The sequence below is a fragment of the Penicillium crustosum genome (assembly GCF_028827405.1).
Source record: "Penicillium crustosum strain IBT 35664 chromosome Unknown utg000005l_segment0_segment0, whole genome shotgun sequence".
Taxonomy (NCBI): Eukaryota; Fungi; Ascomycota; class Eurotiomycetes; order Eurotiales; family Aspergillaceae; genus Penicillium; species Penicillium crustosum.
The window spans coordinates 758,973-780,991 of NW_026623126.1; the positions used below are offsets into that span (position 1 = coordinate 758,973).

At 50.9% G+C, this 22,019-nt stretch overlaps 10 protein-coding genes across 10 annotated transcripts; 4 read left to right on the plus strand and 6 right to left on the minus strand.

Moving 5' to 3' along the window:
• Positions 1-222: 222 nt before the first annotated feature.
• Positions 223-499, plus strand: N7487_010975 (uncharacterized protein; the record flags this gene model as incomplete). The annotated part of the gene is made up of 2 exons (XM_056878705.1): positions 223-336; positions 401-499. 2 exons carry the CDS (start codon positions 223-225, stop codon positions 497-499), a joined length of 213 nt encoding a protein of 70 aa, XP_056724024.1.
• Positions 500-963: 464 nt separating this feature from the next.
• N7487_010976 (uncharacterized protein) lies at positions 964-1,919 on the minus strand (the record flags this gene model as incomplete). The annotated part of the gene is made up of 3 exons (XM_056878706.1): positions 1,838-1,919; positions 1,734-1,775; positions 964-1,527 (listed from the first exon to the last, which is right to left on the minus strand). Exons 1-3 carry the CDS (start codon positions 1,889-1,891, stop codon positions 964-966), a joined length of 660 nt encoding a protein of 219 aa, XP_056724025.1. The 5' UTR covers positions 1,892-1,919.
• Positions 1,920-2,228: 309 nt separating this feature from the next.
• Positions 2,229-3,783, plus strand: N7487_010977 (uncharacterized protein; the record flags this gene model as incomplete). Its single annotated transcript, XM_056878707.1, has 3 exons — positions 2,229-2,267; positions 2,322-2,381; positions 2,443-3,783. 3 exons carry the CDS (start codon positions 2,229-2,231, stop codon positions 3,781-3,783), a joined length of 1,440 nt encoding a protein of 479 aa, XP_056724026.1.
• Positions 3,784-4,036: 253 nt separating this feature from the next.
• Positions 4,037-5,854, minus strand: N7487_010978 (dolichyl-P-Man:Man(7)GlcNAc(2)-PP-dolichol alpha-1,6-mannosyltransferase; the record flags this gene model as incomplete). The annotated part of the gene is made up of 3 exons (XM_056878708.1): positions 4,037-5,445; positions 5,503-5,784; positions 5,845-5,854. 3 exons carry the CDS (start codon positions 5,852-5,854, stop codon positions 4,037-4,039), a joined length of 1,701 nt encoding a protein of 566 aa, XP_056724027.1.
• Positions 5,855-5,950: 96 nt separating this feature from the next.
• N7487_010979 (YOS1 family protein) lies at positions 5,951-6,523 on the plus strand (the record flags this gene model as incomplete). Its single annotated transcript, XM_056878709.1, has 4 exons — positions 5,951-5,984; positions 6,039-6,098; positions 6,166-6,276; positions 6,468-6,523. 4 exons carry the CDS (start codon positions 5,951-5,953, stop codon positions 6,521-6,523), a joined length of 261 nt encoding a protein of 86 aa, XP_056724028.1.
• Positions 6,524-7,759: 1,236 nt separating this feature from the next.
• creB (uncharacterized protein) lies at positions 7,760-10,220 on the minus strand (the record flags this gene model as incomplete). The annotated part of the gene is made up of 2 exons (XM_056878710.1): positions 7,760-9,850; positions 9,924-10,220. The coding sequence occupies 2 exons, from the start codon at positions 10,218-10,220 to the stop codon at positions 7,760-7,762; spliced, it is 2,388 nt and encodes a 795-aa protein (XP_056724029.1).
• A 2,276-nt stretch (positions 10,221-12,496) lies between these two features.
• N7487_010981 (histidine--tRNA ligase) lies at positions 12,497-14,519 on the plus strand (the record flags this gene model as incomplete). The annotated part of the gene is made up of 2 exons (XM_056878711.1): positions 12,497-14,002; positions 14,066-14,519. The coding sequence occupies 2 exons, from the start codon at positions 12,497-12,499 to the stop codon at positions 14,339-14,341; spliced, it is 1,782 nt and encodes a 593-aa protein (XP_056724030.1). The 3' UTR covers positions 14,342-14,519.
• Positions 14,520-14,791: 272 nt separating this feature from the next.
• N7487_010982 (putative ubiquinone biosynthesis monooxgenase (Coq6)) lies at positions 14,792-16,386 on the minus strand (the record flags this gene model as incomplete). Its single annotated transcript, XM_056878712.1, has 2 exons — positions 14,792-16,161; positions 16,218-16,386. The coding sequence occupies 2 exons, from the start codon at positions 16,384-16,386 to the stop codon at positions 14,792-14,794; spliced, it is 1,539 nt and encodes a 512-aa protein (XP_056724031.1).
• Positions 16,387-16,747: 361 nt separating this feature from the next.
• N7487_010983 (sorting nexin-4) lies at positions 16,748-18,338 on the minus strand (the record flags this gene model as incomplete). The annotated part of the gene is made up of 2 exons (XM_056878713.1): positions 16,748-17,938; positions 18,045-18,338. The coding sequence occupies 2 exons, from the start codon at positions 18,336-18,338 to the stop codon at positions 16,748-16,750; spliced, it is 1,485 nt and encodes a 494-aa protein (XP_056724032.1).
• Positions 18,339-19,014: 676 nt separating this feature from the next.
• kexB (kexin kexB) lies at positions 19,015-21,597 on the minus strand (the record flags this gene model as incomplete). The annotated part of the gene is made up of 2 exons (XM_056878714.1): positions 19,015-19,792; positions 19,847-21,597. 2 exons carry the CDS (start codon positions 21,595-21,597, stop codon positions 19,015-19,017), a joined length of 2,529 nt encoding a protein of 842 aa, XP_056724033.1.
• Positions 21,598-22,019: the final 422 nt, after the last annotated feature.

The following is a 22,019-nucleotide window of genomic DNA, read 5'->3' on the forward strand; positions in this document are numbered from 1 at the left end:
TTGAAGAGACATCTGAAGAGACATCTGAAACGACCACCCGAAAGACCATCCAAAAGACATGACAAGGCTATATAAGCGGCCGATTATTCTTGTTATCATCAATCAAAGTCAATTAGCCGGGTTTAATGCATGGGGGTCCTGGGAAAGGAGACAGTAACCGTGAGGAACTACCAAGAAGGTTTGAAACCCCTAGCTCAGACCAAGAGACTCAAACTAACTATAATGAAAGCGCCACCGCGGAAAATGCGGTGTCTGGGGCGCCCGCGGCCATCATACCCACGACCATTGGAAGTACAGTGGTGGAAACGGCGGGGCTCGCCAGTTATGAACATTAAGGTATGAAGCCATATATGCCTCTTAGTAGCAAGATTGAGATATTAATACTAACCAGTTAAAATAGGGATCGGTCTACGGAGGTGTTGCCGGTATAGGCAACGCGAGTAGCCACTCGGCCCGGTCCCATGCTACATCCCGGCACAATGCACGAGGTGGCACATGAGGAAGAGGAATAATAGCCCTGCGAACCCTCCAACAAGTTGGCAGAAGTGCCCTCCATCACAGAAGGTCCGGATGAAGACATCCAGATTCGTGGACCTTAACTCCGATGGAGAAGAAATGGACACTGGTAATATGGATGTTTGTCTCCTTCTACTCTGTTCATTTTACCCTTTTTTTTTTTTCCAATGGCTTCACAATTTAATTCATCATTTCACTTTCTACTTCATCATTATCTCGCTCTAACCCTAATCGTGGACATCAGTTCCATTAGACCCTACAGGCCTGCCTACCTATGTACATCGCCCTGGAGATATGATCACAAAGATGATTTAGTACAAGACTTCCCTAAACATGTAGTTTAACTAATTAAAATCAATTGGCCGGGTTAGATGTTATATTGATGTATGGTTTCTAGCAAGCTAAGAAACCGAAACCCAAGAAAAAAAAATACACGAGTAAGGACATTTACTCAGCCCTACGCTCCTTAAAAGCGTAAACAAGTCTAGCAGACGCAGCCTTCCCATTCTTAACAACAACCACCCGACGAGTATGACGTCTCTCACCATCAATAATCTCAAAGCCCCAAACCTGCTCCGCAGTCCACCCAGCGCTCTCATTGATCACAAAGCTCTGCAAGAACGCACCCTCACCTTCCTCAGCAAGGAAGCCCTCACTCTTCGATCCATCAATGAGAGTCTCTCCAGTAAGGAACTTCTGCACCTTAGCATCAGCGTCAGACGAGCCGACCTTAGTCTGGAACTCGATGACAGGACGCACAGCGCCGTCCTCACCCTTAGCGGCGGCGATGAGGCGCGAGCGACCCTTCAGCGTACCGAAGATGTGGTCGACGTGCTCGCGCTCATTCCAGTCAAGCTTGCGCTCTTCCTTGGTGCCTTGGATGCCACCTGTGATTACTTGCTGTGCGTCGACGTGGATGAGAGTGGGGTTCTCGCTGTCGGCGTACTGGTGCACGTTGACGGTCACTGTTGCGTAGGAGAGGGCCTTGCGTGTAACCCAACCGACACCTTGCTGTTTTGGTTTGTTAGTGGGGTTGTTGGAGGGGTTATATATGTAGGTTATGTATGGAATAGTGCAGGGTGGGGGATAAATAATAGTGTTATTGTGAATTTGTATGATTGGAGGGGGAAGTTGGGACAGGGGCTGTGAGAGGCTTGGCTGTTTTCTATTTAGGGTAACTTGGCGGAAAGGCCGGTTAGGGCTTGGGGGTTGCATACCAGAGAGAGAAGAGGGTCTGATGGGTTAGAGTGGGTTGAGTCCTGTTACACATGTGAATATTTCAATTTGACTTTGTTTTTTTCGGAGGTTTGGTTCGGCCTACCATCTCCCATTTTCCACTCAGGTTCTGGATAGTAACATCAGTAGGGGCGGCCATCTTGAAGGTTGATGTAGTTGTATAAGGTTGTATAGTAGAGGTTGAAGATGAAATGCGGGGATGGTGGGGGAAGTTGATGAGCAACGTAAGGGCGATTTGGTCAGTTGAAGAGAGACTTGGACTTCTAGGGGATACAAGAAGAAAAAGAGAGAAACCTCCAAGCGATGTCACCTAATATATAGTTGTTTTGGACAATCAATAGGCTTCATGGCCAATTGCGTCAATTGCATGTGTTTGTTCTCGAATCCGAGGCTAAGGTCACCTGACCTGCTGACTGTACATGTGATTCTGGAGAGTTCGGTGTTTACTATACTTTTGGAGCAACTACAATCCAATCATGTCTTTCAATAAGAAATATGCCGGTCTTCCTGATCTAGTGAGAACTGCCGGCTGTTAATATCCACTAGAATTCCCACTAACTGTGACCTAGGACCCATCCCCGGATATCTATGAAACCCCCGACTTGACCGACGAAGCATCCACCTTGCCCGTGAGTCCGCCAATTCCATACCAACGAGACGTCATTGGGCCTAATCACTGATGCTGTCTAGACTGCCACTATCCGGACAGACTCCGACCATGATGATGCAGGCTCAAACTCCGACATTGACCGCGAGGGTGTCAACCCGGACCAGGCGCGTATGCACTTCATGGGCGCGGCCGTGGACGCCCGCGACGTCAATTTCTCAGATAGCATTTCCATGAAGCGCCAGGCTTACCGGAGCAAGAGCATGAGCCGCCGTCGCCGGCGGAGACGCGAGGACGGGGTAGAGGAGGTTGGCGATCTGAGTGACAGCGAGGACGAGTCGCTTGACCGGAGACTTGCGCGCCTGCGGAGGGAGGTCGAAGAACTCAAGGTGGAAATGGCCAACAAAACCGAGGGAACAGAGACTGGAAATGGATCGCAGGGTGCTGCCGCAGCTGAAAAGTCAGGAGAGAACCTGGGCGATGGCGTTGCGGAGTTGAGCCGCGCTCTGGACAATCTGCATGCTTCACGAGGTGCGGCGAGTTCATCGCACTCAGCTGCGGCTTTGCTGTCCCAGAAGCTTGGATCCGAGACTCGCTCTGCTACAGATGCAAAGACACCATCCTCGGCCGATGCGTCAAAGGCAGTCGTCTCCACTGTGCCAGCTCCAGCTGCCTCTTCGGCAGGAATCCTCTCTCATGCGGCAGCATTCGACAGCCGCCTAGCGCTTCTTGAAAGCTCCATTGGTATCTCAAGTGCTTCCAATCCCTTCGTCGTCGACGGCATCAACGAGTCAACATCCCATCCAGTCCTCCCCGCTCTGGACCAGCTCACCTCCCGCCTCTCAGCATTGACCGGACTTCTTGTCGGCACGAACCCAGCATCCGCAACGCCAGGAGTAGCCAATCCCGCACCAGGAATGACAACCCCACACCTGGAAGCTCTCTCCACACGAGTCCGAAAGTTGACCACGGACGCCGAGGCACTCACTGCAGCCCGTAGAAAAGCCTTTGAAGCCGCAAAGGCCGTCCACAATGCCCGTCTAGCAAGTTCTGACGCCGACGTCGTCCCCGCACTAGAAGCATCAACCGACGACGACCACGCTGCCAAGATCCAAGCCCTTTACACAACCCTCCCAACCATCCAGTCCCTGCACCCTCTGCTTCCCAGCGTCCTCGAGCGTCTGCGCTCTCTGCGCGCCTGCCACGCCGGCGCAGCCCACGCCGCGGACTCGCTCAACGAGCTCGAAAAGCGCCATGCCGAGATGGCATCGGAGATCGAGCAGTGGCGTGACGGTCTGGCAACCGTCGAAGAGAAGATGCAGCAGGGTGAAGCTGCTCTGCGCTCTAATGTGGAAACTGTCGAGCCCTGGGTGCGTGACTTGGAGTCTCGTCTCGCGCGTTTGGAAGGTCCCGCAGCATTGTAATCCATTTCTTGTGTCTACCCTTTTTTTGATCTGCTCTGCCTTGGGCAGAGGTTTGATGAATAATACCCAGTTTGCATGTACATCGAATGTTTGAGGGCATGTTGTAGTTATCTTCAATTGTTAATATGAGTTCTATATCAGGTGGCCCTGGTTTTTTTTCCCATATAACATCTTACTTCATTGTAACGTAAGTGTAAAGACATTAAACAGACTAGAAAATAACACTTCTATATCTTTACTAAAGATTAAGTCCCTACCTCACGCGTTTCAACACCTGAACCCTCGGCCTCATCTTAATCTCAACCCACCACCCACGCAACACAGTCTTTCTTACATACTCGCGCAAACTCTCAAACAAATCAACAGTACGGTCACCCGCAACAGCACCAATAACACGTCTTTCAGCAGTTCCGCTAGCAGGAATTCCCGGTCTCAAAACCGAAATCCCCGCAAAAGAATCCACAACAAGCATCCTCTCCCAGTCCGAAGTAGGGAGCGCACGTCGGAGACTCGTCTCATCAGCATCCATGAACTCCACCTCGTAATCCGCCTCAACAACGACATACTCAAACCGGTCCCAGAACCCACTAGTAGATTTAATGTCCTTATCTTCAGTTTTGTCATATACCCACCCCGACGAAGGAGATTGTTGCAAGAAGCGCGTTACACCCGTTTGGCAGGCGAGGTTACCCAAGTAAACATTGATAGGAGCATTGATCTTCCCAGAATCCAAGTCCGTCTCATGGAGGATCGAGTGTTGAATATGCATAGCATCGATCGCCTGACCACCGGGGTAATTCGCCGCGGAGGCGGGAAGGAGCACAAAATTCGACAGACAGAACACGACGAGCGTGGAGATGACCATAGCATGAGTCGCCAGACGAGCGAAGAGCGAGCGCGAGCGATGCGTCCAGAGATACGCGGCGCCGAGGGCTGCTACTGCCGTAAGAGATGGGATGATGTAAACGATGAAACGCCATTCCTTGTGTGGCTGGAAGCTGTAGAGTGCGACGAAGGAAAGCGCCGGGATTAGAAGTGCCAGGGCCTGGGATCGCGTTGCTGGTTGGCGTAGGGCGACTGGGATGGCGAGGAGGTAGGAGAGGGGATTGAAGAGGAGACGGGGGAGGGAGTTTAGGAAGTAGAATTGCCATGGTTCTGTGCCCCATTCTGAGGATTGGCCTGCTAGCACGTTGAAGCGGAAGGCTTCGAATTCCGGCCAGAGGGGGAAGGTTTGCCAGAATGTGCTGTCGAGGTAGACTGTCAGGGTTAGGCCGGTTGTTAGGCCTATTAGGCCTGCGATGATGGTGTGTGTGAGGTTGATTCGTCTTGTTGCTAGGAGGAAGAGAGTCTGTGTTCCGACTAGGAGGGCTAGTTCGGAGCGGAAGACTACGCCTGCGGTTGTGAGGAGGGCTAGTGCAAGGCTGTATTGCTTTTGGTCTTGTACCCTTGAACGAGGATTTGGGAGGAGTAGACACATTGCTAGTGTTGTGATGCTGAAGGCGAACATGTTTGATAATGGCCTTGAGGCGTAGAATATCAAGTGGAACTGGCTTGCTTGGAGTAGGATATACCAGATAGCTGCTGGCTGGCCGAAGCTACGGCGCAGGCCTCTTGCGTAAACTGTTAGAGAGAAGGCATTGACTAAGCCCAGGATAGCTCGCGCTGGATGTCGGTGTTAGCTTGGTTGGACATATATAGCAGTATACATCCACGTTGTACCTAATATCTGTCGGTTGATCCCTTCATTCAACAAGATCACGGGCTTCGAAAGCATAGCGAGCGCCGCAGCGCCAACGGCGCTCCGAGGAACAGCCCCGGGGAAAGAAAAATGGTCATAGTCGGCGCGGTTGAGAGTCAGGTCCTTAAAGCCATTTGGTAACCCGTTGGCCAAGATATCATGTACAGCCTGGACGTGGAACGACTCCTCGACTTTGGTGTATGGAGCAACGAAGAGATGAAGGATAGTCAATGCCGGGAAGAGAAGAGCGAGAAACGCAAATGCTATAAAAAAAGACACCAGTTAGTTTATCTGCTTTGTGTTCTTGTATAGAGCGAACGAACTATATCCCATGGTGACTGCATCCGAGAAAGAGTGTTAATCCGGAGATCTGGCGCCTCCCGCACTTCAGCCCTTCACCTTTTTGACATCTTTCCTCAACCCGCAAAGATGTTTTTCTTCGGTCTTGGGAAGCTGTTCTATGGTATGTTAATTGTGATCCTCATTCTCCAGCTTATACTAATATCCTATCTTCCAGTCATTGTCCTCATCATCAATGCCATCGCCGTCCTCTCCGAGGACCGCTTCCTAGCGCGCGGTATGTCCCTCCTCCCAGCTATACCGACCAGAACGATAAGAAGCTAACGAATGTCGGAACTCTACAGTCGGATGGGGTCGCACACAAGCAGATCCAGGCTTCGGCGCGACATACGATAGCACAAGCGTGAAAGCTAAGTCCGTCAACTTAATCGCCAGTGTGCGGACTGTCATGCGGAGTACGTTTCCCAATCCCCAACCACCCCCCGCCGCAGCCCAATATAAACCAAGGCCAGTCTTGTGCTTGGATTTGTGTGATAGCTTCTGTTGTTTTTATCAACCTGGAACCAGTCGCACTCTGCTCTGCTCCGATAAAACAAGGCGCACCAGCCATAGCCCGACGGAATAGCTAACATATGCAACAATCCAGTACCCCTTATCGTCATCAACACGGTCATCATTGTCTACGAGCTGATTCTTGGTTAAATTCGTCTTTTTTTCACCATTTCCTCCACGCTGTCGATCTCCCTCACGGATCCGTTGCGACCATAGCTGCATAGCTACATACCCCACTGTCTGCCAACCTACATAGCTGTTCCCTACGACTTGCGCTGTGACCTCTCCCCTTTCCGATGAGCCATTCAGAATCAGACATTTATATCATTAATGACGCTTAAGCGAGAAACGCGGCACGATCCACACGAGCAAGGAGCCATATTGGGGGACAGAGGTGGGACTGCGTTATGTGTGTAATAGGACCGGAACACCGCTGCCAGGCATCTACTTCATGTTGCGCTGGGTCATTGCTTGAGGGTGACGGGAACAGTGGTTGCATGCAAACAAACCCATCTTCACTTTAAGTTCCTTTTGATTACTTCCGGCCTGTACCTATCTATATACCCACTGAAATGCTAGAACCGCAATGGACACATGATCGAGACGTGGTTTACGTGGAGTTAGGAGGCTGGGTTTATAGTTTTTTTCTAACGGCATAGCAAACCTGTATCCTGTATCTGTTCTCTCCGAGTTCATGACCGGTCGTTCGCCATGTATAGAGGACCGAAATATGACAGCAAACAAGCTGAAAGCTGAATCACTGCATGTACGCAGAAGTTGGAGGAACAGACCAAACACATGCTAAAAAAAAAGAAGATTCGCTCATGACTTGCAATGAGATATGTAAGAAATAGTTCAAAACGCCCAAATCCGATAAAAGTCCCACGCTCGCCAGCAAAGGAAAGCAAACCCGATACGCCTCTTTTCGCAAACCTGCCAGGTTTCGATCCTGTCAGTGTAGGTATCACGCCGTTGTACATGATACAAAAAGTGGCAGTGGTGTGAAAAGCAATGACAGCAAGAGAAAGATAAAAAAAAATACAAACCGAACAACAAGGTACAGTGGGGAAAGTGGTAGAAAGCAAGGAGAAGAGAATAGAATAGAACCGGAGAGGATACTGAGATCCAAAGTCTAGGAAGACATGGCTGCGGAAATACCCCGGTTGGGAGCGAGGACTTCCACAGGAGAATGGGAAGATGGAGAAGCGCAGATCATAAGAACATGATAGTACATCCATTCAAGGAAGCTATGTGCAAAAGCAAGAATTTGCGCTCATATGTGCAAGATGATAGTGGGTATCTCCGTGAAAGTCGGGCTGAAGATGTGAGATGAAAAACAGAAGCAAGTGCTGTCTAAAGAAGCAAATACAAAACACTAATTGTAGTTTATGCCACTTTCTTGAAACTGAAAGATCTCCATCGAGGTGTATGGCCGGGCTTCGTATGATTAGTGTGTTGGTCTTTGGCCAAGTCTTTGGCCAAGGGCTCGGGGGTTCGGATGGGTTGCTTAGGGTTGGAGATAGGTGGGAAGTTTCTCGGAGAAACCGGTGACTGAACTGGTTTGGTGACTGGCTGGGCCGGTTCTGCCTCTTTGAAAGATGATTCTGACATAGCTTCTGGAAGAAGCGGTGCTGCCGAGAGATCCGATGTTGAGACCCGGGATTCTTTGTCTTTGCTAAGTCGGTGACTGATACTGCGACTGCCTCGTTTCAAAAAGCCGAAACTGCTCGACTTCCTTGGTGATCCATTTTCAGCGGCAAAATCAGCCGTGTCGGCCTTGCTGGCCTCGATGGCTCTTTTCAGCTCCTCAGCCTCTCGTCGCTGCATTTCCCGGTTGTGCAACTCTTGCTCTTTTATGCGATTCCTTTCGTTCTTATCCTTCTCTTTCTCCATAGCCCGACGTTCCTTCCGTAGTTGGTGATCACTCTTCTTTGGGCTCAATGGGGGAGTTGGTTCGTCAGGGATCGGAGGGAGAGGCGGTTGAACAGACTGCGGTGAGGTTGGATTGGGCGACACGGGTTCTTCTGGGTAGGTAGAGAGTGGGGGTGCCGTTGGGATTCGGCTGAGGGGAGTGAAGGGGATCGTATTCTCAGGAGGTACCTGTGATGCACTTTGGGCATGGGCTAGCGGTGGTGAGAAGGGAGATCCATTCGACTTTCCGGCTTCGCTTGTTTCAGCTGCTGCGGCCGTGGAAGCTTGGTTCTCTTGCGCCTGCTCTCGCATGACAGCCTCGGGAGTTGTCTCTTGGTAGAATAGAACATAGGCACACGCTAATCCAGGTCGATCTCCAAAGAAGTTGCGCACGTAACTTTTGTCAACCGGTTCCACGAGCTCGTCGTCAAACAGCAGCCAACCACGGTCTTCGGTCTTGATGATAGCAACGTAGTGGCCGTGATACGGTCCTCCGCCAATGTGAACAACCACTGCATACAATTCATAAAGCCGGTCTGGATCTTCGGCATCGTCTGTGGTGTTAAACAGGCGAAGATGGTAGGGGTAGACGACACGATGGAACAGCTTCTGCAGTCGCTGCAAGTCCTCTGTATATTTGAAACGCTTCAAATGCAAAGCCAGCACACGGGGCAAACGCTTGATCTTCATCCGCTTCTCCGCTTCTTGCAGTCCACCGCAGTTGTCGCAGTGGAACTTGTTGCGCTCACAAAGCATCTCCTCCGCTGAAAACTTTCGGAGACAAGAGGTCACGGACGAATGCTGCTCGAGATCTACCGATAGATCCAAAAACACCTCATCTCGCTGCGAGACCTTTTCACAAGTGAGACACTTGGTCTCGGACGTCAGAGTCCCCTCGAACAGCTCGTGAACCCACCTCGTAGTGTTTGGTGACTTCGAACCCGTGCTCGACGGCATCATTCCCAGGGAATCCGCACTTTCCGTTGGTGGCAACGCCTTCTCTGTGAATGATTGCTTCGTAGCCTCCGTTTCGACATTGGCCACCACCTCATTGAGGAGCAAATTCAAAAACTCGTGCGCATCCTGGTGCATGGCGGTCCGAAACATTTCATGTTCTCGTCGTAGGACGTCCAGGAACTGTTGTGGGCGAACGATACCAATGCGCGCTTGGCTGGCCACCACCGATTCGAAGATATCCTTGAGCGAAGTGAAAAGGGACTCGGACATCCCATAACTGGTCGCATTGTTCTTGGTTTCCAGAATCGGAAGGGTCTGCAGTGCTACCTTCTTCTTGTATTCGGGCGAGTCCTTATCCTCCGGTTTCTGGTTGGGATTTGGGGGCACACCGGCCTGGCGCGCGGATGGTGGGGAGGAAGCCTTTTGTTTGGCAGCTAGTGCCTCGGCTTCGAGGTGTGCATTCGGGTTCTGATAACGTAGGTTCTTTGCGAGCGCAGCCTCGAGGTTGTCCATAGGTGTGCGTTGGGGGTAGTTGATGACGGCTTCCCGGAAGGGGACCGAGTAGTAGAGACATTGCAGGATGGAGTTGCAGTAACAGGTGTTTCCATACTAGACAAGCGTGGGAGATCGCGGTTAGTGACTTTGCGATCCCAACAGACTCCGAGTCAGTCCGAGAACTCACATTTTCCATTCCGTAGAACTTGTCACTCCCATCACCACGGATGGATCCCATGTCCTGTAACCTCTTTTCTAGTGGCGAAATCTGCGGTACCTGGAGTTCTTTTTTCACGGGTGGCGCCGTAGCCGGGGGGTTGGCAGCCTGCGCAAAGAAGTGCAAGTCAGTGGCGGTCCCAATCCGAATGGTCTCACGAGAGGTGCCCGACGCATCTGCTGTGCTACCAGGCTGAGAGAGCATGGTAAGGAGGGATGTCTTGTCACTCACCCCATTCTTTGAGCCCTTGGAGAAGAGGGACTTCATGTTGGCTTAATGGCCGGTCGCACTCTGCATTGATGAGGCTCAGTGTTCGGAGGTTAGAGATCACAGCAAGTGATCGGCATATGTAGAAGGGGAGAAAGAAGGAAATGAAGCGCGTCCGGGGAAATAAGGTGAGTGTCGTTTTGATCACATAAGGTTTCTGGGGTCCGGTGGAAATGAGAGGGGGGGCGGGAGAGAATGAAGTCCGAGTTATGGGGTAATATTGTGTTTTAATAGGTTTAGTACGGAGTATTGGAGGGGGAGGGAGGTGAGGATTGAGGGAAGAGTTAAGAAGGGTAAATAGATTAAAGAGATTAAGAAAGAGAGATTACAGAAGTTAAGAGATAGAAGAGGTAATTATTTGACTGAGGGGATCTGGAGTGTCTGGATTGTCTGGAATGGACCCAATTATTTTAATATACAAAGTAATAACATACATACATATATTATATGTGTTATATATGTTATAACATACACAGAGTATAGAAAAAGTAATACAAATGCAACCGAATCATCCAGAAAAAGCAACTCCAAACTACTTTGACTCTTACAACCTTACCTTCCAAGCCATAATCTTGACCCCATTCATCTTAGCCTCCTCTACTCCACGTGGAGACCTAAGGCAGGTACTGGTCCAATCGCCGAATTTCTACTCTTTACAACACTTATAACTCACTTGAACATTTTTCCTTTTAGTAACATAGAAAATAGAAACACCGGCTATACCGGAGCCCCATCATATACCCATTGGCTACAGCGCTTTTCCCCAGCGGAGTGGCTCTCCTCCCCCCACGTCCATGGAAGAGAGAGGAGTCCTCTCTCATTCAACCAAGAACTCCGTCTTGGTGATTGGCTCTAAGCCGCCCTCGCTCACGGGCCATATGTCCGCCCGTGTCCGCCCCTCGCATGGCGTAGCCACAGCGTCCAATGATCATCGTTGTCGTGGAGAATAGAAAGGTGGCGGTGGACCCCCCATTTCCAAAGTTGAAATGTGACTGTTCCTTACATGCCCTCTGAACTCTTTTGAAATGTGTGAGGGGGAGCCATCTAGAAGCCATTTGGCTTCCCATGGGAGGCTTCCGTGCCCAGGGCTAACGTCAGCCTATTCTTCCATCCAATAGTATAATACAATTTAAATCATTTAAACCTATTTAAACCTATCTAACCCGATTTAAACCGATTTAAACCTGCCCCTTGCGGGGATCCAATAGGCGGCAGCAATACCAAGTCATTCTTTCGGTACCACAACGCACGTTCCCGCGATGGGGCACTCTGGCTAATTCTGAGTCTGCCTGCGCTTCAACGTCTGATCGAAATGATCTGACCACATCATTAAAAAAAAGGCAAATTAAACAGGTGATGCGAGACTCCGTTACCAAAGCTATACGGGGTGCATGGTGGGGGTGGCGATACAAAGTTCACCTCTTTCAAGGGGTATGGCGGTTAAAAAAGACGCAGTTGGGTTTGCCGACACTGAGATAGGAAAGCAATCCACACCGTACTGTAATTAGTCTAATCAGTCTAATCGGTTTAATCGGTTTAATCAGTTCTGATCAAATGACGCTATCAACTGTGGAGTAGATCGGTTTCTCCCCGAATTGAGCGATTTATTTTGGCGATGTCATAACTATTTCTACAATTCTATCATTCTATCATTCTACAACATACGTATGTACAATGTACTATGTACTCCGTACCGCATATACTTCAAGGGCTGTACGAGAATGACTAGATGACTACATATGTACTGGAATGTGCCTAGGCCCCCCGTCCCAAAGAGGAAAAAGCACCTCCCGCATCAAAGACCTCGGGTTTTATTTCCAAGCCCAAATTGCAAGCAGATCCGGGGAAGTCTAGAACTCGCCTACAACGCCTTAAGGCTTAATATCTCTTAACAGGTATACTCCGTAGAATTTGCATTCAATGTCTTTGTTTTTACAGAGTCTGGTTTGTGAGTAGGCTACTTTGTACTCTGTACATAGTAGGCATAGATACAAAGGTAGTAAAGAGATATGACAGGTCACAGAAGGGGGAATTTGCATACTCCTAGGGGATTCTTTGACACATCATCATCATACCCCTTTCTTGTAAGAAAGAAAGAAAGACAGAGATGAGTTTATGGAACATTGGAAGGGCTTGATTCCGGATAAACTCACCGGAAGAATAACCCTCAAACAGAAAGAATCCCCGAACCAGCCGATGCCTCAGGAGACCAGAGGAGATGTCCGGGATGAACCCAAATAATTTTGTTTTGCAGCGCCCGTTCTTCGTTCTTTTTTATGCCGTCTATTCCTATTCCTTTGCGCTCCGCACAACGAGCAATCGCCAATCCATTTGGTCGGACTCCCATTTCTTGCCTGACTCATTGCCCTTCCCTGCAGAACCGTCGAGTCACCTCGAATAAAAATAATATCCCTGCCCCCACCATCCCCCACCAAATAATTTATCCCCGCCGCACTCGCCAGTTTTCCTCCTCCCATCGCTCCGCTCAAATAATCACAATCACAATGGGGAAAGACAAGGGTACAACATTCAACCTCAAGACCCCCAAGGGCACCAAGGATTGGTCCGGCGCCGATGCCCTCCTCCGAGACCGCATTTTCACCACCATCTCCAACGTCTTCAAGCGCCACGGCGGTACCGCACTAGACACCCCCGTCTTCGAGCTGCGCGAGATCCTGGCTGGCAAATATGGCGAGGACTCCAAGCTCATCTACGACCTGAAGGACCAAGGTGGCGAGATCTGCTCCCTGCGCTACGACTTGACAGTGCCCTTTGCGCGCTGGCTCGCCATGAACAGCCACATCACCAGCATCAAGCGCTACCACATTGCCAAGGTCTACCGCCGCGACCAGCCCGCCATCAACAAGGGCCGCATGCGTGAGTTCTACCAGTGTGACTTCGATATCGCCGGTACCTTCGACGCTATGGTTCCCGATGCCGAGATCCTGCGTATCGTCAGCGAGGTCTTCGAGGAGCTCGGCTGGAGCGGCCGTTACACTATCAAGCTTAACCACCGCAAGATCCTGGACGGTGTCTTTGCCGTCTGTGGTGTGCCCGAGGACAAGCTCCGACCTATCTCCAGTGCGGTCGATAAGTTGGACAAGATGCCGTGGGCGGATGTGCGCAAGGAAATGGTCGACGATAAGGGTCTTGACCCTGAGGTTGCGGATCGTATTGAGAAATACGTTATGAACAAGGGCTCGCGCGAGCTGCTCGACTCTCTCTTGAAGGATGAGGCCCTCAACGCCAATGCCTCCGCCAAGGCTGGTCTCGAGGAAATGGCTTTGATGATGGATTATCTCGACGCATTCGGCGTGTTGGATAAGATCTCATTCGATATGTCCCTTGCCCGTGGTCTGGATTACTACACCGGTGTCATCTACGAGGTTGTCACCGAGGGTTCGGCTGGTGTCCAGGCCGATGCCCCAGAGGCACAGAAGGCCGCGAAGGCCAAGAAGGGCAAGTCCAAGCAGCCCTCCGAGGATGAGGACCGATCCAACGACCCCACTCTCGGTGTTGGCAGTGTCGCTGCCGGTGGTCGCTACGATAACCTGGTCAGCATGTTCCAGCCCAGAGCGCAGATCCCCTGTGTCGGAATCTCATTCGGTGTCGACCGTATCTTCTCCATCACCAAGGCACGCATTGAGCGCGAGCAGAAGGCCGATGCCCTTCGCAGCAGTGAGGTCGATGCCTACGTCATGGCCTTCGGTGGTAAGGGCTTCGGCGGAATGTTGAAGGAGCGTATGGACATCTGCCAGAAGCTGTGGAGCGCTGGTATCAAGGTAAACCTTCCACTTGCATTGATAATAATCTATTTGAATAATCACTAACATGCATGTCTTCAGGCTGAGTTCTCCTACAAGTTGAAGCCCAAGCTGCCCCAGCAGTTCAAGGCCGCTGAACAAGGCTCCATTCCCTTCGGTATTATCCTGGGCGAGGAAGAGCTCGCTGCCGGCAAGTGCCGTATCAAGGAGATGGGTCTGCCCGAGGGACACCCCGAGAAGGAGGGTGTCGAGGTTGAGCTTTCCTCCCTGGTTCCCGAGCTTCAAACCCGTCTTGCCAAGAAGCAGCAAGGTGTTGTCTCCTCTCTGGCACAGCAGTTGCAGGGCACCAGCGTTTAAGTGATTAAGCAGTTGTAGGTGTGCATTTTTCATTTTGTTTTCCTTTTAGAGCGTGTTTTTCAGAGGGGTTGCTATGTTACCCTAAAATTATGTAGATCTCTTGCATTGTCGGGCTTGGAGCTCGACGGCCTATCAAAAGGACTTGGGGGGGGTTATTGTTGAGAGAAAAAGAACTAAAGATATTTTTTTCAAAAACGAGGGTTGATGTCTTTAGAGGAATTACCAAAATACCCAATTCATTGCATTTCCCTTCGCGTTGGTTTGACACAGGTTGTATTGTATGTCCACATAGCATATAAATGACTCTTTCAAGACGATTCAAGTCATGTTTGAATGAAGAAAGCACATCACAACGTAGTATAGAAAAGGCTTGCCTATAAAAAACGACTAGAAGTACAATACACAGAAGACAAAAGACCATACATATACACACACGCCCTCAACACCACTCTAATACCCCTCAGCATTCTTCATCAAGAACGACTTAACAAAAGGCAACCGATCAACAACACCTAGTCCAATACTGCGTGCCCAAGTAATAGGCCCTTCACCAGGAACATTATACATTTTATGCAGCAGATCGCAAGCACCTCCGATCTTCGCATTGGGCAAGTACCGTTCAGACGAGTATCGCTCGAGAGTAAGCAGGTCACCTAAATCCATACCATGCGAGACAGCATACTGGATAGTCTTCGATAGCGAAGCAACATCCGCCAAGCCTAGGTTAAGACCCTGTCCAGCGAGCGGGTGGATGACATGCGCTGCGTCGCCGACGAGCGCAATACGCGGCGAGACGTACTGCGCTGCGTGTCTGAAGCGCAGGGGGAAGGAAGCGACTGTTCCTGTCTGCACGGCTGTTGCTGGGGGAGGGATTTGGGATGGGAGCTGGGTGTGCTGGACGCGCCAGGTGAGTTCGTCTTGGTGGGAGTGGGTTGAATCAGAAGAGGAAGAGGAAGATGATTGCATGCCCATCATGTAGGTTAGATCTGTCATGTCAAGACGGAAGGCTGCGTTGACCATGGCGAGGAAGGCCGGGGTTGGGAGGGACTTTAGGTAAGCTGCGTTCTCGGGTGTTGTTGACCAGACGAGGGTGGCGTGGTTATTTGGCAGGGGGAGGAGGGCGATTGGCCCGCCGAGAGCGGGGAGGAAGCGTTGGTAGGCTGTACGCTTTGAGGCCGGGAAGGGTTGGGTTGCTGGGTCTGCGAGAGCGAGGGATGCGACGATGCCGTGACGGCCGTAGTCCCAGCCTTGGGTGGGGATATCTGCGAAGGAGCGGACGGGGCTGTTGATTCCGTCTGCGCCGACGAGGAGACGGGCGGCGATGCGCTTTGGTGTCTCTGTTTCTGCAGCTGGGCCTGTGGGCTTGACGGTGACGACTGGCCAGGCTGAGAGGTCGGGACCTTCGGGTTTGAGGTCTGAGCCGTTTTCGATGGAAGCGACTGTGGAGTTTGAGAAGAGGGAGAGGTTCTCGTCTCCTGAGTCGGCGATTCGGCGCAGTAGGGCACGTACCAGATTCGCGTTCTCGGTCATTGTTGCTACAGTGCGCATTTCTTCGAATGGGGATGTCTCCATTGACCAATCGAATGATATTCGGGATCCGGTTTGGCCGTCCCAGACCTGCATGTCTTGGTATTCTTGCACGCGATTGACATCGAGCTGATCGTACGCGCCAATGCTACGCAGGAATGACACGGTCGACGGGGTCAAGCTGCTGACTCTGTTGGAGAACTGGTTCGGTTCGAGGTCCCAGGCTTTGGCTTTGTGGAGATCTTGGCTCTCAATGAGGGCAACTTTGAGCTTTGAGGTGATAGGTGATGCTCCTGTAGTAACATTGTATCAGTATATGCCCTGGTTATCTGTGTTGTGTTATACATACGAAGTGCGGCCAATAGCCCTAGGCCCGCGGGCCCGCCTCCAACACAAACCACATCGAAGAGCTCAGGGGAATCTGATTTAGACCCAAATCGGCGCCGACCGGCGGTAATTCCATGCCGGCAGGTTGGGCACACATACGGCCGAAGGACAGCTCTGGAGATTGGACGCATTGTGTTTGGTGATCCATAGGAAGTTGAATCGGATGATCGAAGATGGACATGCAGTGCAAACAGTACAAACAATATTAACTATGCATACAGCTCCGGGGTTATGTTCACGCTGCTGATGTGAATCTATCTCTTCTTTTTAATAGCTCTCAACCTTTTTAACACATGCAAGTTTAGGTCATCGAAATTTCTACTTCATTTGCTATGAATTTGATTCCCTGAGTGACTGCATATCTGAATAAATGAAGAGTTATGATGGTATTGCGGGTATGAAACGCGGAATAAGCTAGCGAAAGCAACAGACATGAACTGCCATAACAGACTCGGCCCGGGTAATAATTCAAGCCTGCTCAGACTGAAATAGCTAAATGGCTCCGATAGCAGCCGCATCAGAGTCATGCCCGGGCTCAGCTTCACCCTCCATCTCTGCTACAAACCGTTCCCATGTAGAGAGCACGCCTTGGTAGAACTCGATGTGTGCATCGGCAAAGGAACCAAGTCCATCTCTGAACTCGACCGCCTTGATACGTTCGAAATCTGCGACTTCGCGGATGACCTCCTCGTCGAACATCTCGGATGTAGTCTTGGCAGACTCGACCTCGCGGGTCAATTCGTCAATGCGGAGCTCAAGCTTTCGTATACGCTCGCGGCGGGACTGTTCGTGGTCGACGCCGCGCATGTCCTCCATTTTAGAGCGGATGAAAGATGCTGGGGAGGAGGTGAGCGGGTTTGAGGCGTAGTAAGCAGCTGGGTTGGCAGCCAGAGAGTCACGTTCAGTCACGGCTTTATTGCGATAATCGACCAAGGCTTCAAAATCGAGCTGTTTCTGTTCGCGTGTCTTCAGCAGGGACTTGAGGGACATAATGTACGACTCAGCATCGCGCAGCGATCCCAAATAGTTCTGGTCGGTGTGGTCCTTCAAGCCGCGCATCCCGCGCGCGGTCTCTTCCACTGAAGCTGCGAAGACCTGCAGTGGCATCTCAATAGCAGGCTCTAACGGGACGAGTTTGCGGAACTGTGTCGCTAGCTCTGAATAGTCTGTCTCCAGATCGGATTCACGCCGCGCAACCCGTGCCACGGTCTTCTCCACATGTGACAGGTCTTCGTCGAGCTTATCAGCCTTCTCTCGCACCTCGATAAAGCGCCGGTCCGGCTTGTGCACTTTAGAGAAGGCGTTGACAAAGGAATCAGTAAAGTTATCGAAGATACCAGTAGCTGCACCATCCGACCCGGTATTTGTTGATACCCGTGTTGAGTGTAGGCGCATATGCGCATTCCAGTCCGGGGATTCCAAGAAGATAGTGAGAAGAGGCGCCCGCCGAAGCACAGGGTGAAGCGTCAAACGTTTCAAGAATCGATGCAGCGACCAAGCTCGTCGCGTTGTGAACTCCGGGCCGAACCGGTCTCCCCGCACGTACTCCATCTTGTGCTTGTCCGGGAGCGGCGGCACCGCGCATGCCGGGTATTCGCGATAGAGCGTCTTGTATAGGAAGTAGAAGTCGGTGAAACGCCTCCGAACAGTAAATTCGGGTTTTTGGAATGATTTGAAGTCGGTCTACATATGTCAGTTATGGTCCTTTTGAGAAGATACAGATATCGAGAGGTCAAGGCAGCAGTTGCACCCCAACTCCCCGACGGTATATGCAAAGAAGAAAGCATACATGTGTGGTAACCAGGTACGAGATATATGCATCTTTTGTCCCGTCATTTTCTTTGAGCGGGGAGTCAACTTGGCACTCGAGAACTCCATCGCCGATGCCCGCCAGGTCGACGGCGTCAGCTAGCGGGCCAGCCTGGGGCTCTTCTTGGGCGGAGCTCATTCTCCGCTTGCCATTGGAGTCATGGTGAGGTTCACTGGGTTCTGCAGCATCTGTACTTGCAGTTGTTGGCCGTGAGACGTCACTGTCTGGGTCGTGCTTCCAAGACACACTATCAAAGTCATCATGTTGATCCATCGTGGGGTTGTCGGTCGGCCGTGGTCAACCGGCTGATAGTTGTTGGAACCCCAGTAATGCCAAGAAATCAATATTTGCAGGAAATGTTTGATCAAGGAGGAATAGGGACTAAAAAGGTCAAAGAGATGGAATGGAGGGGGAAGTTTGGAGGTTGGAGCTGAGTTCAATGATCGCCGTTCCCTAAGGCGGAGTTCCCGAAGCGGAACGTCATCATCGCTTTATTATTAGAATTAACACGGTCCCTGGCAAAGATTGGATTGTGAAAGGTCATACATTATGTAGGAAGGTCATCTGCATAGTTCATGCTTTTTATAACTTTCACATATATCTAAAAAAAAAAAACTAAAAAAAACTAAAAAAAAACACATCGTGAGTGTTCTTACATATAACGTCTCCGATATCGTTCCGGCTTAGATAGATCATTCTCAAGGACAAAGGCCGCATGAGCGACCAACTATTCTAATAAATCCTTTGAGGATTGCTTCAATTTTGATAGAAAAATCTTTGTAGTATGCACAGCACGCTTTTGAATTCATGTCGAACGGTAGATATACAGACAAACCCTAGTATCCCTGCCCCGTCTATTCCTAGTGACCGATACTGTCCAATTCAACAACCAAGTCAATATAGCAATCAACAACACCGAACAAGATGCAAAGTGAATCTCGACATTAGATTAGGGGTTTTCATGATGGGGGCCACCATGGGACGTTCCATCTTGTCCGTCCTTTTCCTGGGCATTGGCCAACCCATCACGATACGGCTCATCATCATCACTGAACATTTCCTCGTCACTCTCTCCAGCGAACGCATTATACAGTTCACCACCACGACGCTGGGTTCGACCAGATGCTCCAGTCATCGGTTGCATCTCATCCTCATCCTCAATCATTTCAAACTCATAATCGTCGTGAGCAGTGGTGCGACGACGCTTGATTCTCTGCAGCTGGAAGTAGACACCCAATCCAATGAAGAAGGTAATGATCATAGCCAGGGATGCATAAATCCAAATCTGTGTGCGCTTCGAAGCACCAAAAGTGGGAAGCCAAGAGGATATATAGCCTGAGTCGGCGGAAGAAGGGGATGAGGTTTCAGCTTCACTACCGGTAGTGTTGGTGGGCTGCTTCAAATCTTCGATTGGTGTGGGCTCAACTGGTGTGGGCTTTGTGGATGTTGGCTTCGGCTTTGCGTTTACAGGCCGGTCATGATGATCATCCGGATTGGCAGGGGTTGCGGTCTTTGTCGGAGCCGACGTAATGCTAGTCGTGGCTACAGGAGCATCCTCGTATGAATGGTCGTCGTCATGCTCATCGGGCAGGGGGTGAAGCTTTTGCTTAGCTGCGTCGATGGCCTCACCCCACAGATTCAGTCGCCAATCAATGAATGTACCGGAGTGATCATTAACATCCGAGTCTTTCACGATGATAGACCACTCGCCAATAGGAGATTCACCCCTAACAATAGATTAGCAAAACCATGTATCATAGAACTGGAAGAACATCACGTACCAATGAGCAACAGACATGAAAGTCCAATCCTCGTATCCAACAGCCATATTGTCCTTCTCACGGGCAACGCTCAGGTAGCTGACGATTCCACTAGGGCTGCGTAGCTCAACGCTGATATCACCGCGGCGGGTGTGATTGACATTCATGGTCACAGTGACATGTTCCAATTTGGCGACGTTGGCCTCCTTCAATTGTTCAGCAGTGACTGTATAGCGACTGAGCAACCCTTGATTACCCTGGGGAATGTCTTGGTGCACTCGCAGCCAGGGCGAGTGAAGCCATGCTTGTGGCTTCACGAGGTCCCAAGTCTTAGCAAGCTGGACCATGGTATATGTATCAACCTTTCCGAAACCCCAGTCGTGGCTGAACTTGCGGCCAGAGGGCAGGACCTGCCAACTACCGTCATCCTCGCTCACGGGAATGGCGGTCTCCACCATCAAGTATTGTAGATCACGCCAGGTCAGCTCCGGGCGTGCGCTGAGCGCGAGCGCCACGCTGCCTGCGGCCAGCGGACCAGCCGCAGAAGTGCCACCATGCCCAGAGAAGCACTTGTTAGCACCCACGTCGGTCGTGTGAATATAATCGCCCGAGCCGCTACTGTATGCGACCACAAGTTGGGCCGAGCATGACTCGGAGTAAGAAGGGTGATTTCCTTCCCGGTCAATGGCACCCACTGTAATACTGTAGATACTGTTGGTATATCCGTCGAAGTTGCAGTTGTCCCCGGAGGCTGCACCGTTACCGGCGGCGAAGACATAGACTGAGCCTTTACCCCCTCTGCCCTTTTGGATACCATTGGCCATGGCTCGCTTGATCAAGATTCCAGGCGCATCCATTGTAGCTCCATCGTCGATCGGGCCCCATGAACATGAATATATGTCGTTCTTTTGGTAGGCGAAGTTGATAGCCGCCGCTTCATCGACATCATCGATAGGCTTGGACAGGATCCGGATTCCGGCTATCTTGCTATCGTATGCAACGCCGACTCCACAAACATCGTTCTTTGCCGCCGCGATCTCGCCGCAGCATCGGGTACCATGCTTATCGTCAAGAAGCAGAGGGCGGGGATCCGGGAGTCCCTCGTTGAAATCCCAAGAACCCTCTGGCAGGTAGTTGGGCTTGAGATCATTGCTATCCATGTCCAACCCATCGTCGACAACTGCAGTGGCAACGCCCTTGCCGGTTATCCCCTCCAACCACAATCCTGTCACATTGAGATCGTTTCCGGGTTGCAATGTGTTGAGAAGGTGCCACTGTTCTCTGAAGATCGGGTCAGTGATCCCTAGAGATGACATGGCATTCTTCTGGAAAGCAACGGCCTGCGCATTTTCCCTCTTGTCCAGCGTTTTGTAGGGTACGGAGACCGGCGGAAGTCGTTTCTGCAATCGTTGTCTTGCCGGAGCAATCTTATGCGACCACAGGATCTTGTCTAGAGGATCATCACTTGTCCCACGCGAATCGATTCCACCGTCGGAGCGCCGCCGGAGCTTTCGCCTGGTTCGTAAATCGTTCAACAAGGTGTCAAACTGCGCCGTCTGCTCCCGCGGTAATGAGAAAGTGTGGTGGCCATCCAGTTGGCCAATCTGGCCCTCGTGGCGTGCACCGAGGACCTGTGCGATGTGGGAGGGCGAGATGGTATCATCGAGGTGGAGGGCGAAGAAGTCGCGGGTTTCTTGAGAGCGCGGATGCAGGTTTGCGGACACTGCACCAGCAAGGCCCAGGGTGGCGGTGATGCCACTGACAATGCGCATGATGAGGGATCAATTATTTTCGGTCGAGGAAAGGGATCAAGGGAGGGTTGTGAGGGTCGAGGTATCTAGCATGCGGTTGCCATCAACAGTTCCGGACCGTTGAATAGCAACTCGATGGGTTATTGCAAGAGGTGTAGGCGGACAAAAAAAAGGAAATAAGCTCCAACAAGGCTATTTCCAAGGTTTCAAAATAGTTGTTAAGAGGAGGTTGTAACAATTCAAGGCACGCACCAAGTTGTAGGCAAATAATAGGAGGATCGCCAGAGGCCACCCACACGGGATCCTATTCAGGCTCCTGACAGGTCTATTGAGCTCGACTTAGCTTACTGTGTATCTGTGTATTATTCGGACAACATATATCTTTTTCTTTATTAATTATCAAAGAAGTTTTGGAACGCTCTAAGGCCACGGTTTCTACTTCG